We start from the raw sequence: 17,406 nt of genomic DNA, 5'->3' as shown, positions 1-17,406 counted from the left end.
ACTGAGTACCTGTAGACTCAGTAGTAAAACCTTGAGTAACAAAATGCGTCATAATAGTATTACTGAGTTTATCCCGAAGCCCTAGTGACCTCTACTGTAGTAGAGGTCAGTGGTATGCAGTACTCTGGATATTATAGGAAACCGGTTGCGGTTTTAAAACCGGTTCTCTGAATTTGGCCGATGTAACACAGAGTTCTGTGTGTAACACTCGTCGTACACCGTACCGCGCCGGTACGCTTGCACCACGTAACACACACGACACACACATGCATCACGAATTGAATTGAAGGTTTGGCGCATCCTGTGTAACGTGTGGAAAATCTTGTGTTCTGCAACCAGCTGTGATACTTGAAGGAGAGTATTACAGATATTTAGAGAAAATGGAGGAAGATGCGAGTGGAAAACCTGTTTTATTGGAAACATCGGGTAATTCTGAGATTGTCTTGTGTCAAGAATATTTTTAGATATGGTCGTTTATCAGTGAATGATATTATTTTACTCCTTCATTCTGCGGCGGAACTCAGGGTGAAGCCCCACACATAGGTTTCGATGTACTCATGGAGTCATACGTGTGAATACGTTCCATCAGCAGTGCAGTGCCAGTGCAGTGATCAGTAAAAATAAGTTTATGGACCCATGGTATGGTACCGGTGCCACCACCAGTCTGGTGGTATGGTGAGATAAGATCAAATGATTTGCAGGGCCGGGTAGAGAGGTTTGTAGCTGGATATACATTGTAATATCTCACTCCGTTGTTGGAAATTAAATTTAGACATTTGCAGCTGTTGATACGGCTGTTATGCCATGGGCAAAACCTTATAATTACGGGGCTGTAAAAGTCAGCACCTGGCCTGGTTATGTTATTTAGTGACATGCTTGCACTGTCTGTAGTCTTCAAAGTGTTGCAGTTGGGAGGTACAATGTAACTTAGGCTGCACACGGAATCACATGTTCACCTGCTTTTTCCAATTATTGTCTTCACCTGCTTGCTCAACATTTGATTGACTGATGATGAGCTACATCATACAACATGTGTGAGAGTGATGTTGAGATGCTAAGTATAGAATTTTCTAATACAACATAAATGCAGACACAACTGTATTGTAATTTACAGTGTACACTATGTTTACTCGAGTCTATTTTTCATGTTGCATTGCTACATGATACATTATGATCGTATGACATGGCTACAAGCCGTTCAATCAAGGTTTCTATTTTGATTTTACATCTGTAGATTTATCTAAGGGGTGCATAGACGATGCCTGGATATCTATTTGTAATCTGCTGTGTTGATTATTATCACTAACTGACTTGCAGGGAAAAGTCTCTTTGCTAGAATATAGCATCCGGGATCATTTTTCCTTGACTCTTTCAATGCGAAATCCAGGCAGCCCAATCTGTAACTGTCTACAATGTATGTAGTGTATTGAAGATTGATCATAGTTATGCTCTTCTGTATTCTGTTTACATTTGTGTTTTTGATATTTGAATGTGTTATGTGTTGATTTTTTTCATCAGTTTTGTCTGTGCTGTGTTTAAGACAGTGATGTGGAATTTGAATGGGTCTGGGAACTATATTTTGGTGAAGATCAAGTCATGGAGGAGTGACTACATGTAGATATCAGATGCAAGTAAAGCACAAATTGTAGCTTGTTGGGTTTGTTTGTTTACTTGTTGAAACCGGAATTTCATTATAACCATGTTTGTTACAATGGGAGTGCACGGAATACAAGAAATTAAAATAATTACGATGTACTCTTTTCGATCTTTCTACCCCTGCTTACTTTGGCATATATTGCATGTAATAAATTGTATTTATTTAGAGGCAGACAGAGTACACAGTATGTCCAAAGGAGCACAGTGTTCATCTGAAGTGGACAAAATCAGCTATTGCAGCTCACTGTCAAATATTAAAATATTTCTACTAATCCATTTCTTTACTGTCATTACCCTACATACCAGGCAACATCAATGATGTGCATGTGCCTTCAATCAATGGCGACCATGAAGTAACAGTCAGAAACGATACAGACACTAGCGGTACAGTGCCCACCAAGAGCGTAGAGGAGAGTGTAGACTATAATGTGAACAATTTGGATGCCAGCGATGGGGAAGGTGGTGCCCACGAGGGCAGTTACCAGGTGAACAGTGATAAGGAGAGCCAGGGAGACAGCATCAGTGATACCGGCAGCTACTCGCCAAACACTGCCGACCTGGAGGATGAGAATGCCATGCTGGAGCAGGGCACGTACCGCCAGATCGCCAACGCTGACAGCAGACCTGCTGAAGACGGGGCGGGGGATGCGGACCCTGTTGCCGGCGGCGACCAGGATGCCCAAAATGAGCTACTGGAGCAGATTGGGAGCAGGGACCACTGTGACGATAGTGAGAGCGAGCTTGGCAGTTACCACATCAACACGGACAGGGAGGACGACGATGAGGATGCAGGTCGATACCGGGATAAGGAAGGGTTGTCAGATGGAGAGTACGACCTCAGTAGCAACCAGGAGTCGGATGTTGAGGAGAGCATGGATGAAGTGGAACTCCTGAGAATGAGGACATTGTGCAGGCAGGAGCATGAAACAGAGGATCTTCCAGAGACAGTCACAAAGCTGACCACACCGTCAGGGGCCCAAATATACATCGTTGGCACAGCGCACTTCAGCGAAAACAGCCAGAATGATGTGGCGAAGGTCAGTGCACTTTAGGCATAAATGGTCAAACTGTGGTGGATGGTACATGTACACATGCCATTGCCTGTGAGCCAGATTTGAAGCACGATGTATGTGTACATGTACATTACATGTATGTCTTTGAATCCATCAGCATCTATAATGCAGCGTAGTATTTCCACTCCTTAAAAAAAAATAAAAACAAAAAGAATTGTCGTTGAAAGCTGAAATGTGGCATTATTTTTTTATGCCTCCGTGGCATTATTTTTTTATGCCTCCGCCACGAAGTGGTGCCGGAGGCATTATGTTTTCGGGTTGTCCGTCCTTACGTCCTTCTGTCTGTAATCGATTTTGTGGACAGCGTAACTAAAAAACCTTTTGAGGTATCCTAATGAAACTTGGTGTGTATGTGTATGAGGGGGTGAAGTTGTGCCTTTTTAACTTTTGAGTGCACATGTTCAAGGTCAAAGGTCAAAAGGTCAAGGTCACATGCTCAAACTTTCACTATTTCCCCCATAACTATGCAATGCCTGAAGATATTTTCTTGAAACTTAATGTATACATGTACTACACAATTGAGATTCTCTGGTGAGAGTTTCAGCTCATGAGGTCAAAGGTCAAAGGTCAAAAGGTCAAGTAAAATGTTAAAATTTTAATTTTTTTCTCCATATCTTGGAAATGGTTCAAGGTATCTTCATGGAACATGCATATACGTGTACTGACTGGCAGTGATTATCTAGGGAATTTGGGGTTTATGGGGTCAAAGGTCAGGGGGTCAAAGGTCAAGGTCACTCTTCAAAATTCAACTTTATCCGTCATTCAGAAATTATGCAATGCCTGCAGGATTTTTTTTTTTTAAGTTGGTGTATACAATTGTACATGTATTACCCAATAGAGATTCTCTGGGAAGTTTTTTTTTTTTTTTTTGCCAAAAAGGTAAAAGGTCAAAGATCAAGTGAAAGTGCTGAACTTTACTTCTTCTTCCATATCTCGGAAGCGGCTCAAGTTACAATGTATCTTGAAACTTAGTACATACATTGTATTTAGGTAAATGCATGTTCTGCGTGACAGTGATTCTCTTATGAATTTTAGGGTCATAGGGTCAAGGTCAAGGGTCAAAGGCCAGGTGAAAATGGTAACAATTTACTATTCAATACGGAAATTGTACTTTTTCTCCATACCTTGAAAATTACTCAATGCATCAACTTAAAGGACAAGTTCACCTTCATAAACATAAGGATTGAGAGAATGTAGCAATATTAGTAGAACACATCATTGAAAGTTTGAGGAAAATCAGACAATCTGTTCAAAAGTTATGAATTTTTGAAGTTTTTGTGCAGTACCCGCTGGATGAGAGGACTACTGCAGTGTAGGAATAACTTAGATGTCACATGCGTACAACAATATAAGGAAAATATATAAAGAGAATTTCAAAAAATTCCATCTTTTGAAAAAAGTACACATTCCCCTGACTCGTTACCGACAAATGTTATGGGTAATATTATTCCCCCTGCCTTTAGAAAGAGGCAAGTCAAGTGCTCTTTTATTATGCGAAAAAAGTGAAAATATGTTGAATTTTCTTTAACATTTTCTTTATACTGTTGTACGCATACACCTGTATGACTCACAAGCTGTAGTAGTCTCCTCATCCAGCGGTTCCAACACAAAAATTTAAAGAATTCATAACTTTTGCATCGATTGTCCAATTTTCCTCAAACTTTCGCTGATGTGTTCTGCTAATATTGTTGCATTTTCTCAATCCTTACAGTGTTTATGAAGGTGAACTTGTCCTTTAAGGGTCAAAGTCAAGTAAAAGTCCTAAAATCTCCAAATACATGTACAAAGGGTACGTATGCTCTCCTATTCATCCAGTTAAACCTACATAGTAGGTCAAGGAAGGTGAACATTCAACACATTTGTGACAAACATATCATTGTAATATTTTGCCAATAATGTGAAACTGTCATCACACATTGTCCACATATTCATGTACTATAGACCTATTAGGAGAACCATGCATTATGGCGGAATCATACCAGTCGCCATAATGACATTTCTAGTTGATAATTATATATTTTTTTTTTTTAATCTGCAATGTTTTGCTATGGATTATGTACGTTGTACATATTGCATAATAAGCTATGACAGATGTTTTATTCGAAAGAGGAGCAAAGAAAATCTGCACACTTTGTCATGTTATGTGTTTATTGTGCAGTGAGTATACAATCAACCTGTAATTTTACAGTACCGTGTTGATGGGAACAAATTACATATATGTGTGATTGGTCATTGATTCATACTGGTGACTTCTTTGCATAAACATACAGTTTCTGTATGAGTCAATTTTTGGGGGAGGAAAAAAAAACAAAAAAAAAAGTCTTATACTGTGTAAGCTAGTAATTTGTAGTCTACCACGACTTGGGTCAAATTTGTAATCACTGTTTTTTTATGATTCATCAACTACTGTAAATGTAAGATTTGAAAAATATGAAAGCAATGGATTCCAAAGCTCAAAAGCTCGTTATTACCGTAAAATTTGGTGCCTTTAATATACAATATGGTTGTCTTTAAAGGGATCGTACAGTTTAGGTTGAGACCTAATTTCAGGTTTCAAACATTTTTTTGGTGAGATAATGAGAAACCTCTTATAAAATATGAAAGAGCATGTAATTCTATGAGGAATTCAACGTTTATTTGATGAAAATTGGTTATGAAATGGCTGAGATATCCAAAAAAAGAGCGATTCTAATAAAGTGTGGGACCCACACTTTATTACGATCGCTTTGTTTTACTTTGTTTTTGGATGTTTTAGTCATTCCAAACCTGATTTTCATCAAATAAACTTTGAATTCCTCTTAAAATGGTATGCTCTGTACTATCTCATAAGTGTTTTCTTTGTATCTCGCAAAAAGTTAAAAGCCCAATTCTCATTTCCACCAATACTGTACTATCCCTTTAAAGAGTTTCGGGGTTTGGAAGATGTGTCACTGGCTGAGATTAGGAATTAAGGAGGTGTAGGACTAGCAAGTGTAGCACCTCTTAGGACTAATTACCTGATAATACATTCAGGTATAAAGACAAGCTTTGAAAAACTTTCCCAACACCTAGACCATCAGAAGCAATCATATACAATTTTGAAAATATGAAACTGGATAAGATTCGTGTTTGACATTAACAAATATGGACAAAACTCAAAACTAAGCTGCATCTGGATGACTTGTAGCACAACATTTATACACTTAAAATATGGCTGTCACTTGAGGCCAGCTGTATACTGACAGGTTTGGTAGCCAATTTTTAACATTTCATCCCTCAAGTGTATGATAACTAGTATTGCTGTTTGTAATGTGTACATAGACTTTTTATGCGTATGGTTTGTACCAAATGTTATGCAAGTTAAATTTGGTTGACCCTACAAGCTATTACACAAGGTTATTATTGTGTGTGAGACACAGAAATTCTAGCCGAAAGAGTAGTGGTTCCTAGTTGCTATGCTGGCCAACAGGCTTGACCAGGGCCCCATTTCATAAAACTTGTTATCAGTGACAAGTTGTTATAGTTGTGACAAGCTACTGAAATCCTTGCATCTGATTGGCTGAGAGCAAATTTGTCATAGAAATGTGGCAGTTGTCACTGATATTAAGTTTTATGAAACAGGCCCCCTGATGTCTGTAGCTGCTAGTGTATGCACTGAAAAATTGCCCACAGGAGGCAAATTAGATTGCTGTTAGCTGCCATGAGACAGATGGCTGCTGTTAAGCAAGGTATTAATACATGTACATGTGACATTTTGAGGGAATGTTCGCAGTGGCCGCTTATAGCAGGTGTTCACTAAGACAGGTTGATGTTCTGTACACTCGCCTGAATGTACAGTAGTTGTAAGAGTGCATAATTTCCCCTCCTTGACTTTCATTCATCAGACAATACAGGCAGTACAACCTGACATTGTCATGTTGGAACTCTGCAGAGGGCGTCTAAGCATTCTTGAGTTGGATGAAGAGACGTTGCTCGACGAAGCCAAGAATTTCAACCTCGCAAAACTAAGGCAGTCGATTAAACAGGTAAATTTGTGGACACAGCTTTCTCTGTTTGTCTATGACATCACTAATGTTGCTTTTTACTCAGTTTAGATAAGCATGAGAGAGAGAAAAAAAAGGCATGGATAATATAAACCTTGTTATTGTAGTTTTGTGATAATTGAACATATGGGAATAAGAGCAAGGTAAATGATTTTTGAAACGATTATACAACTTGTAGGTTCTTAAATAGCAGAAAATAATTCATACACTTTCACCAAGAGTTTGGTGGTTTCCATTCATCCCTCATCTCATAGACATAACAAACATGTACCGTGTACGCCAGTTCCACATCATTAAATGGTTCCACAGTTTTCCATTTCTTGTGGCACATACTGAGCAAAGGGTATGTCATTGTGAACAGATGTTATCAAGATCTATGATTCATTGGATCTGTAAGACAATTCATGATATCAATTCTTTAAATGTGAGATTTGTAAGTGTATCTATCATTCAATAATTCTAAGTATTTCAACTATTTGTTGCAATGGAATATTATTTCCTAGAGATGAGATCTTTTTGATATTGCATGCATCACATGGGTATCACATTATATTCACCTCCTTTACACAGAATGATTGTTAACTTTGAAAATAATGTCACTGACAAAGTGACGATCATGGTTATCTCAGGAGTTTTCTAGAATTCTTTTGATGACACAAAGAGATGCACTGGATAACAATACACTTACAATCCAATGTACTTGTAGTACCAGTATGTGTCATGCATTTCAACTAGAGGGACAGAGCAATGTCTTTGTGTGTCTGCATTCACATTTTGGTCTCTGGTAGAATGGTGGAAAAGTTTCAAACAAAACTTGTGGTAATGTAGCATCTAATCACAGTTTGTAGTCGTACAACTGTATGGTTGACTTATCACTCCACATACAGTCCTGTACAACGTATAGTATTTACGTTGTACCTGATCAGATGAGCCTTTACTATGTATGGTGCAAAAGGAACCAACAGTCATGTGTAGCACTCGGATAAATAATAAGGAATTCTGGAATCACTTTGTCAACTACCCTCATGAAAGTTTGATGCTAGGCATTATTTTATCGAACATCTAGAAAACTTAGATTACAAAAGATGGCTGCTACACACATTTTGAAAATCAGTCCTTTTTGTATGTAATGTAATTGATTGTTCTTAAACACAGCAGAAAAAAACATTCTAGAATTACCATTGCTTCATGTCTCAGTACCTGTCTGTGAAAACACATGACACAGCATGACACTGCAGTAAAGGAGTGATATAGAAGTCGGAGGAGCATTTAATCTGGTGTAGCTCTGTGTGGGTGACAGGAAATCAAATGGGATCTCGCATCCTGTAGAAGTGATTCAAGCCGCATCATCCTGCTGTTTAAGTGGGAAATACATTGTAAAAGCCTCTTTGCAACAACAACAACAAAAACAAACACTAGAAGAAAATGAATTATAAAGCCATGCACGTGTACACTTGTATTACTGCATATGCCATATATTTAGCAAGTTCTTTTTTTTTTCAAAATCAGGACTTCTGGTTAAATCTGCAATCAATAGTGCCTGTGCATGTGGCATTGATGTTGAGATCAGAGTTTAGAACTGCATGTTGTTAAATTCACGAATAACACCCGATTTGTGAAATTCTTAAAAATAAAAACAAAACATATGGTGTATGCAGTTGTTGTATCAGCGTGAACAAGTGATCATAATTAAATTCATCTTCAACCATTGCCAAAGGGAACATGTCTATAGAGATACTTAAGAAAAACTTGGGCAACTGCCCTGAATGTCTCATATTGTAAGTGACCCCTACAAAGAAAAAGTTAAAGAATGCAAATATCCTATCCCTGTTACTGCTCTGTTAGCTTTACTGTATCTTCCAAGTTTCAGTTGGTAGTAGTGAGTATTTGGGTTATGCACTTTTCATTCTGTCTTTATGTGTCATTCTTGGTAAGAATGTAGTAATTGGTGGTGTAAAATGTTACCTCCCCTATCTCAGTGACTGCTCCATTCGCTATATAGGTTATACTAGGTTGTTTATATTCCAAAATTCAGTTGGTATTACTGACAGCATATTTATGCACTTTTCTTTGTAAGAATGGAGTGATTGGTGGTGTAATGCAAGCCCTGCTGCTCAACCTGTCGGCGCATCTCACCAAGGAGCTTGGCATGGCGCCTGGGGGAGAATTCAGGAGAGCTGTCAGAGAGGTAAAGAGTGTTTTCTAGCTCACCCCCATGATCTTGAACCTCGTCACCCATATATTTAGCAGCACTGTTCACGCATGTAATGAAATTCTGTTGTATTATGTGCTCGATACATGTACTGTATATTCACAGCAACTTGGATAAGTTTTTGAGTATTGTAGAATGATTTGTATCTGAGAAGAAAGTACTCCTTTTCCTCTTATGCCTGATTGTACGTGAATTTAATGATGTCCTACAAGATGTGCTGGTATGCTTCAGTCTCATGTGATGTTTTGTTGTTGTTTTTTTTAAATCCAATTTTCAATTCAAGTCAATTTCAACTATCACATTTTTGTTTTCAGCTTTTATGAGTAGATACATTGCTATTGCTACCTCTTTGAAATATGATAATATGATAATGTGCATACTGTATTTTGTAAGTACATAACATGCAGTATATTTCACATTGTTTTCATTTTCATGAGTCTCACAAGAAATGTGCAAGATTTACAACTATAAGAAAATATTGTTTATGGTATAGAAAATACTGTCTCCCTAAATACAGACACTCTGTATAGGAAGATGGTCTTTAAGGTGGGAAGCCACTGATTTTTCATTTGAACAGGATGATTTCAAATTCCAATTTCATCGCTGTGGTTCTCACTTTATTTTTGTAAAACATTATAATCCCGAATTACAGAGTAAGCATATACAGAAACGTCCTTCGATTTCATCGCTGTGGTTCTCAATCTAATTTTATAAAAAGGTATAATCCCGAATTACAGAATAGGCATATACAGAAATGTCCTTCGATTTCATCGCTGTGGTTCTCACTCTAATTTCATAAAACATTATAATCCTGAATTACGGAATAGGTACTGTATATACAGAAACGTCTGTCTTTCACTTGTGATAGTCAGGGAGTGCTATTTGCTCAGGGAAATGTATCTCGTTATTAAATTCTCTAGATGCATTGATTTTATGATTTCTGTTGCTGAGGTATGCTGATAAGCTACAAGTACTATGTCAGCATGTTCATTGTCTTTTTATTATCTCTTCTGTTGGCAATTGTGGAAACTGATTGTACTCTCTTTCAAATTCTCTTCTTCTCAATAGAAATTGGATATATCACTTGGAAATTTTGCAACAAAAAGTCTGTATGTGGTCAATTAATCCCCTCTCTGTTGCTCACAGGCCCACACAGTACCTGATAAATAAAGATTGGTAAATAGAAATTGGATGTATTTTTTGGAAATGTTGGAAAAAAAAATCTGTATGTGGTCTATCATTCCCCTCTCTGTGACTCACAGGCCCACTCAGTATCTGGCAAATGTAAATTGGTAAATAGAAATGGGAAATTTAGAAATTTTAAAAAAAATGTAAATTTAGAAGAAAAAAAAAATTGTATGTCATATGCTCCATTAATCCCCTCTCTGTGGCTTACAGGCCCACACAGTACCTGGCTGCAAGATTCACCTGGGTGACCGGCCCATCCAGATAACTCTGAAGAGAGCCATGGCCTCCCTCTCACCCTGGCAGAAGCTACGGCTGGCCTGGTACCTCCTCACCAGCAAAGAGCCCATCACGTAAGCCAGTTTGTGTCAAACCTCACGAGGCCAAGCGTTCTCACCAGGAATTTCCTCACGCTTGTGGGCCAAAAGCGGATGAATTATCAGTGGGTATACGCCCTGGGGGTTGGGTATGGGGGGGGGGGTGTTGGGGGTTCCCCCGTTGCACGGAAGATTTTGCAGTGTTCAGTACAACACAGTTAAATCGCTGCTAAAATGCAACTAAATTGGACTTCTTCACAGAGATGTAATGAGCATTGTAAGAGGCATATTCTCACAGAAACCATTCTGAAACACCATGCCTTATATTGGCAGCAGTTTGTAAATAAGAAATGAAAGAGGGGTCAGTGCCAGTGATGAAGGTTCCATTTTCTTGTAAGCAGGCTATAAGTGTCTTCTGGACATTGCAGAAACCTTTAGTACAGCTTCTTTCTTGCCTGCCCGGCTGTCTATAAATTCATAACGATTGATATGCTTAGAAATCCATTCCCACTCAGATGAGCTCAGATTGACAGACTAGTCACTTGGTCTTTGTGCGTGACATCAATTCACTTTTCCGTGCATGAAATATTAAATGTCTTCTATGATTAACAGCGCATGGTAAAGTTACCCGAGTGACAGGTCTACAAATTATGGATGGTTAATATTCTTTTCTAAACATCCTAGAATCCAGAAGAGAATCTTATCAAGTCTTCGGAGCCCAAGACAATTCTTCATACACAAATTGATTTGTAGATATACTGAAATGTATGTAATGATGTCATTGTTCAGGGGCGGATACAGGAATTCCGCGCTTACAAAATTAAAGGGGGGGGGGGGCGCACGCACCCCTCCCCCATTTTTATGCCTCCGCAACGAAGTGGCCGGAGGCATTATGTTTTCGGGTCGTCCGTCCGTACTTCCGTACGTACGTCCGTACGTCCGTCCGTCCCGTTTTGTTTTTGTCGATATCTCAAGAACCGTGTGGTGGTTTTACATCAAACTTGGTATGAGGGTATATCCTTGGGGGATAATACTTTGTGTGGATTTTAGGGTCACAGGGTCAAAGGTCAAAGGTCGCAGGTTATTTTGTGAAAAAAAAATTGAAATTTCATGTTTTTCTCCATATCTTGCAAATGGTTAAGGTATCTTCATGGAACTTAGTATATATGCTTGTACTGATGGGCAGTGATTATCTAGGGAAGTTGGGGGTCATGGGTCAAAGGTCAGGGGGTCAAAGGTCAAGGTCAACTCCTCAAAATATCACTACTTTCCTTAAAATGCAATATGCTTGAAGGTTGTTTTTTTTTAAACTTGATGTATGGCATGTATTACCCAATATATATTTTTGGGGAAGTTTCTTGCCAAAAGGTCAAAGGTCAAAAGGTAAAAGGTCAAGTGAAAGTGCTAAATTGCACTTTTTCCTCCATATCTCGAAAGTAACTCAAGGTATCATCATGAAACTTACATATTTGTGCATGTTCAACCTAACAGTGATTCTCTTTGGAACTGTGAGGTCAAAGGTCAAAGGCCAGGTTTAGATAATGCTATTTTCCCATTTGATACTGAAATTATACTTTTTCTCAATACCTTGAAAATTACTCAATGCATAAACTTACAATATATGTATAAAAGGGTCAAAAGTCAAGTAAAAATCATCAGTTCCCCAAATACCTGCACTCTGACATTTTAATCATTCATCCAATTGAACCTAGTTCTAGGAAAGTGAACATTCAGCACATTTGTGTCAAACCTGTCATTTTAATATTTTGCCAATTGTGTGAAACTGTCATCACACATTGTCAAGACATTGTACTATAGACCTATTAGGAGAACCATGCATTATGGCGGAGGCATATCAGTAGCCGTAGCGATATATCTAGTTTTCTTTTTATTTCTTTTGTTTCAAAGAAAAATAAAGGGAGGCGTTGGGTTGCGCTCCTCCCTGGATCCGCCTCTGTTATTTTCATTTGATATTGCCCAATTCAGAGATAGTTATTTATGATACTCTCTTCTTATTGTACACACAATGTGTAGATTTGATGGACAGTATTTTGTGTGTGTGTGTGTGTGTGTGTGTTTGTGTGTGGATGTATTTGTGAACATTGTTAAGTTTCATTGTTTAAACATAGGACATGACTTTGTATGTAAAATACCATAATTGTATTAATTATCTTATCATTTCGTTCTCAGTACATGAACACAAAGGGGAGTGATTATACATGAGTACAACACGTGTTCCCTATGAGTTGTGTTTATAGGCTTGGGGAATTATATTCACATAAAAAGTGTAAATAAAGGCACTAAAAGTTTACCTTACGGGGTCAAAAGGCTAGATTTTTATCATCACTATTGATGGCATACTTTTCCAGAAAGAATTAGCTAGTCACTACCTGATTCCATTACCTTCCAAATGGTTTTCAAGTCTAGTAGAAAATGATCATCCATACGACAATGTAAGTATGCTCTTTGTTGGAGTCTAGGGCAATTACCTCAGACCCTTCCCCTGACCCTAGCCCTAATCCTAGCCCTAATCCTAATCCTGATCCTGAACCTAATCCTAACCCTAACCCAACACCTAATCTTTACTCTAAACCTTATCACGAGCCAGTATTTACTTTAGCCGGGGGGGGGGGGGGGGGGGGGGGGGGGGGGGGGGGGGGGTAATTGTCCTCAGAGGAATAATTGCCCTGGTACATCTTTATTGTGATTGAAACATCATAATTATAGACATGCTCATCTGAACTCATGAAATGTTATATCCTTGTACCCTCCCTCACTCTCTCTCTCTGTTTATTGTCATCCAGGAAAGAGGAGGTGGAGAAGTTTAAGCAGAAGGACCTCCTGGAGGAGATGCTGGGGGAGATGACAGGGGACTTCCCCGCCCTCAGCCAGGTCTTCGTCTTTGAGAGGGATATGTATCTCTCCCAGTCTCTCAAGGCATGCAGTCAGACCCAGCCACCCAGCAATGATGGTAAGCAAGCAACAGATGATGCGCCCTTTGATGGCAACTTTTGTCCAATAGCCCAAAAAATTATGTGAGTTTCTTCCTTTTTTTTGTCTCAACTACTTACATATAAATCTCGCACACGCAAGTGACTTCTTTGGAGCTGTGTTGATTTCATGTCATTATGTCAAATGCACAATCATGTCATTATGTTATTATGTCAAATGTACAATGGTGTGCAAACTTATAGCGATAGTAAGAAGTAGAGGTGAGTAATAATGATGATAAAAATGAAAATAATAATAATAATAATAATGATAATAATGATGATAATAATAATAATAATGATAATAATAATAATTATAATAAGTACAGCAGTTGTAATGCACCATCGATCTGGTGCCCTATTCTGTGGCACAGAGGGACGTACACGTATAAGCTACTTAGTGTGGTGGATGAGACTTTTCCTTCTATATAAGGGACTTTCCATTCACAGGAAAGTTTCTTTGCAATTGTTGTCAATCAGTGCAGTGGATTCTGAATTTCATGCAGCACACTGGTTTTTTATGACTTAACAAAGTGATTACAAGAAAACGTGAAAGCATAAAAATTTGTTTGTCTGTTATACCTCACTAAAAGTGTTTGGGAAAGTCCGAGATCAATGGTGCTAGTACCGTATGCCATTCCTCTCACCTACACCACATACTCCTTTGTTTGATATGATGCTCGATACAGGTTTGCTTTCCTTCTCGTATGTTTGATTATGTTCCTTTGAGAGATGTGTATAAGGCATGGTGACAGATTCTGAAAGACACCATGAAAGAGAATTCAATCATGATTCATCATAATACTGATATAAAAGATGAAATATGATATTGCAGATTGTTGTAATGCAGCACCAGATTTTGTGGTCACTTTGTGCCTGTATGTGTGTGTTTGTGTGTATGAATGGTGAATGTGTGCTTTCAGTAGACAAAACCTAGTTATGCACCTTGTCATGTTTGCATGTCACATGAAACAGAATGCACTATACCTTAATGTTCAAGCATATCCCAATCCCATGCAGGCAATGAAAGTTGGAAAGGCTTGACTTTCTAAACGATTCTTGTACACTCAAGTGAAGGGGGTGATGGCTCTCCACCCCAGTTATGAGCCATGAGCCATTTTGGTTTAATAATGTTGAGCGGCCCGTTACCATAGTGGTGGCATTTTTTTCAATATGAAACTTCCACAAATGTTGCGGATTGAGCTGGCTCCCTTAGTTTTGGGTAATGTATTGATCACATTGAGTGACATTGTTTTATTGTTCAAAGGTTTTCTTTAATATTTTTGGTTAGATACATTGGCCCGCCATGGTATTATCCTTTGTCTGATTAGGCCGACCAGACGCCGTGCGCTATCTATACAGCGACTCAGCTGTGTATAGTTATTGTCTGATAAGTGTATTTATAAATGTCATTGTATAGTTATTGTGTGATTGCATGTATTCAAGTTCAGTGGAAGAACTACATATACCTGTCCACGTATGCGGTACTTTGTGTAAATGTCATTGTTTGTAAACTGAAGTCATGCACAGCATCTGATCAGGCTTCTGTTATGACTGTATGTGCAGGGCCCCCAGGAAGAACAGTACCTGCCTACTGATGGGGCTACCCTGTTGAAATAAGACTGAATAAGATAGAATCAAATAAATAAAATGTGACCCGCTACAACAAAAAGGTCCTAAAGTCGCGCATGGTCGAAGCCGTGAAAATCGAGTTTGAAGTCAGAGCATTAGAATTGGTCAAAACTTACGATTTTCTGATTTTGATATATTACTGGAGTCTAACATGTCTTCTATCATCTGTGGAAATTTTGAAGCAAAATTATCAAAGGAAAGATTAAAAAATAGCGTTTTTCTGAGCCATGTTTTTTGGCGTTTCAACGAAGCAGAAACTGGTTCGAAAATTTGGATTGAGCGCCTCAGATAGGTTCCGCCCCTAACAACGACCAGAGTGATCTCATTGGTCAGTTTGCTGCTTGCTGCTAACCGAAGCGTGAAGCTCGCACACTGCCCAGTCAACTGGTGCGTGCGGGCGGGGTGGGCTATGCTCAGCCGCTTCTCACATCCTGGTCACTGATTGGTTGGTGAGAAGACCGCCGACGCTGATGTGCTTGAATGAACTCTTCGGGGGTTGCTAGGGCTTACCTTCTATTGTCCAGAGGTGAAAACTGACTTGCGTGTCCCTTGATCGCGATTGCGTCAAAAGGAAGACTTTTAGGGCGCTTTTCTCGAAACAGTGATTTTCCAGACGTCTCGACATGCTCTCTTTTAAACATCGATATCTCCGCAGCCGATTATCTTTATAAAATGTGTTATATATCAATTTAGAGCAGAAAGATTAGGGGATTATATCATGCAATTTTCAAATAATCGACCTCGCCCGACTTTAGGATCATTTTGTTGTAGCGGGTCACAAATTACTGGAGGGGGGAGGCTCTGTTCTTCCCTCTCTGTCTGATATGAAAAGCAAAGTGTGCCAGTGTGTGTTTTAAGGTGAGAGCTGTGGATTGTAATGTAGTGTAGTAGAAGTCACAAATTGTGCAGCATACGTGTACAGCCCGTGATCCATGTCAAACAGCCTATCTGAGAGAATACCTTTCCTTCCAACCTGGTGTCTCTGCAGGCTTTGTGTATCCAGCTCCAGTTGTAGTGGGTGTGGTTGGTATGGGACACGTCAAAGGCATTGTAGATAGCTGGGAGACTTCAGTCACCGCAGAGGCTCTCAAAGAAATCATCACGTAAGTTCAGTTTCATGTACAGTGCACTCCTCTTATAATGAATGAGGTAATAATGAAATTTTGGATACACAAATTAAAATTCAGGTCCCTGGGTTCAGCTATAACAAAATTTTGAACGAAAGAAAACTGCCAGTACCCAGGACTTCATTATCGTGGGAGTTGCCTTTACTTTTTTTTTTTGCATTCTTTTTTTTTTTTTTCTCTCTCTCTCTCTCTCTTTTGTTGTTGTTGTAGTGTGCCACGATATGTTTGTATGTGTATATGACAAACAAACAAATATGCAAGCAAAGAAATACAAGGAAAATATAAAGGCCAACCAAAACAAAACGTGCCCAAGCTTTGTGTTTTGGTATACTCAGTATAAAGAGGTGGCTCACATTGGTCTACAAGAGACCCCCTGTTCACAGGGGCCAACTTCCTACTTCCGTGTGGTGCACTTTAGACAGAATTGGCTCTTTTGAAGAAAAAGAAACTTGAAATTTCAGTCCATAGCTCGGTTATCACATTGCAACAAGTGACAGTCCAATTCATAAAGTTTTTTTTGGTCAATGTGATTCATGCCTGCATGTATTAATGATTTCCTGTGTGTGTGTGTGTGCCTCCCTCTAGTATTCCAGGTCCATCGATTGCTGGGCGCCTCTTGAAGTGGGGTTTCCGGGCCTCTCTGTTCAGCCTCCTTGCCTGGGGTTGCTACCGCTTCTCCAAGTGGACCTACCTGTCGTTATGGTAACCAAGCTGGGTCGTCTTGTAGGGTGACTATTGGCTACGCCAAATACAATGGAGTATCAAAGTGATGATGTCACAGGTCTCTTGTTACAGCTTGGGTTGGAACCAAGTGCATGCATTAACACTTGGGCCAGGTGAGGTTGTTTAGAACCAGTTTCCATGGCGATGAATGGCTATGACATCACACTTTGGTACTCTATGTAGAGACTCAAGGGTTGTGGAACCGTTGACAATATCATCTCATAGTGCACAGGTAGCCTCAGTCTGCGAAACACTATCACAGTGCTGGCTGTATTCACATAGAAAGTGTGATCATATATTCCCGATAGCAATTTCGTCACAAATTTCTAGTGCCTGCTAGAAGCAAAACCTAAGTGTTATTTCAAATAGTCTTTTTGTGTAGGCTCTGTTGTGAGTAATGAATAAATGATAACTAAAAGCTGATATTGAATTGTGTATTGCACGAGAAGGTACACATGAAATTGTTTCT

General features: G+C 39.1%; 1 protein-coding gene across 1 annotated transcript; it reads left to right on the top strand.

Moving 5' to 3' along the window:
• Window positions 1–301: 301 nt before the first annotated feature.
• On the top strand, window positions 302–16,989 carry LOC139731114 (traB domain-containing protein-like). Its single transcript, XM_071641994.1, has 8 exons — window positions 302–426; window positions 1,963–2,693; window positions 6,593–6,733; window positions 8,829–8,939; window positions 10,362–10,501; window positions 13,270–13,436; window positions 16,076–16,190; window positions 16,800–16,989. Exons 1-8 carry the CDS (start codon window positions 381–383, stop codon window positions 16,918–16,920), a joined length of 1,572 nt encoding a protein of 523 aa, XP_071498095.1. The 5' UTR covers window positions 302–380; the 3' UTR covers window positions 16,921–16,989.
• The last annotated feature ends 417 nt before the right edge of the window (window positions 16,990–17,406 follow it).

The sequence above is a fragment of the Diadema antillarum genome, unplaced genomic scaffold (assembly GCF_040938485.1).
Source record: "Diadema antillarum isolate AM-2024a unplaced genomic scaffold, OU_Dant_1.0 seq00000358_RagTag, whole genome shotgun sequence".
NCBI classification, from domain to species: Eukaryota; Metazoa; Echinodermata; class Echinoidea; order Diadematoida; family Diadematidae; genus Diadema; species Diadema antillarum.
Note: the sequence above shows the minus strand (reverse complement) of the source record. Positions and strands in the feature narration are given on the sequence as shown.

Excerpts from the sequence above, each read along its gene's own strand:
- LOC139731114 (XM_071641994.1), top strand. The coding sequence starts at position 381 with ATGGAGGAAGATGCGAGTGGAAAACCTGTTTTATTGGAAACATCGG. Across the intron at positions 427-1,962 it reads TGTTTTATTGGAAACATCGG|GCAACATCAATGATGTGCAT; the intron begins GTAATTCTGAGA and ends CCTACATACCAG. Across the intron at positions 16,191-16,799 it reads GCTCTCAAAGAAATCATCAC|TATTCCAGGTCCATCGATTG; the intron begins GTAAGTTCAGTT and ends GCCTCCCTCTAG.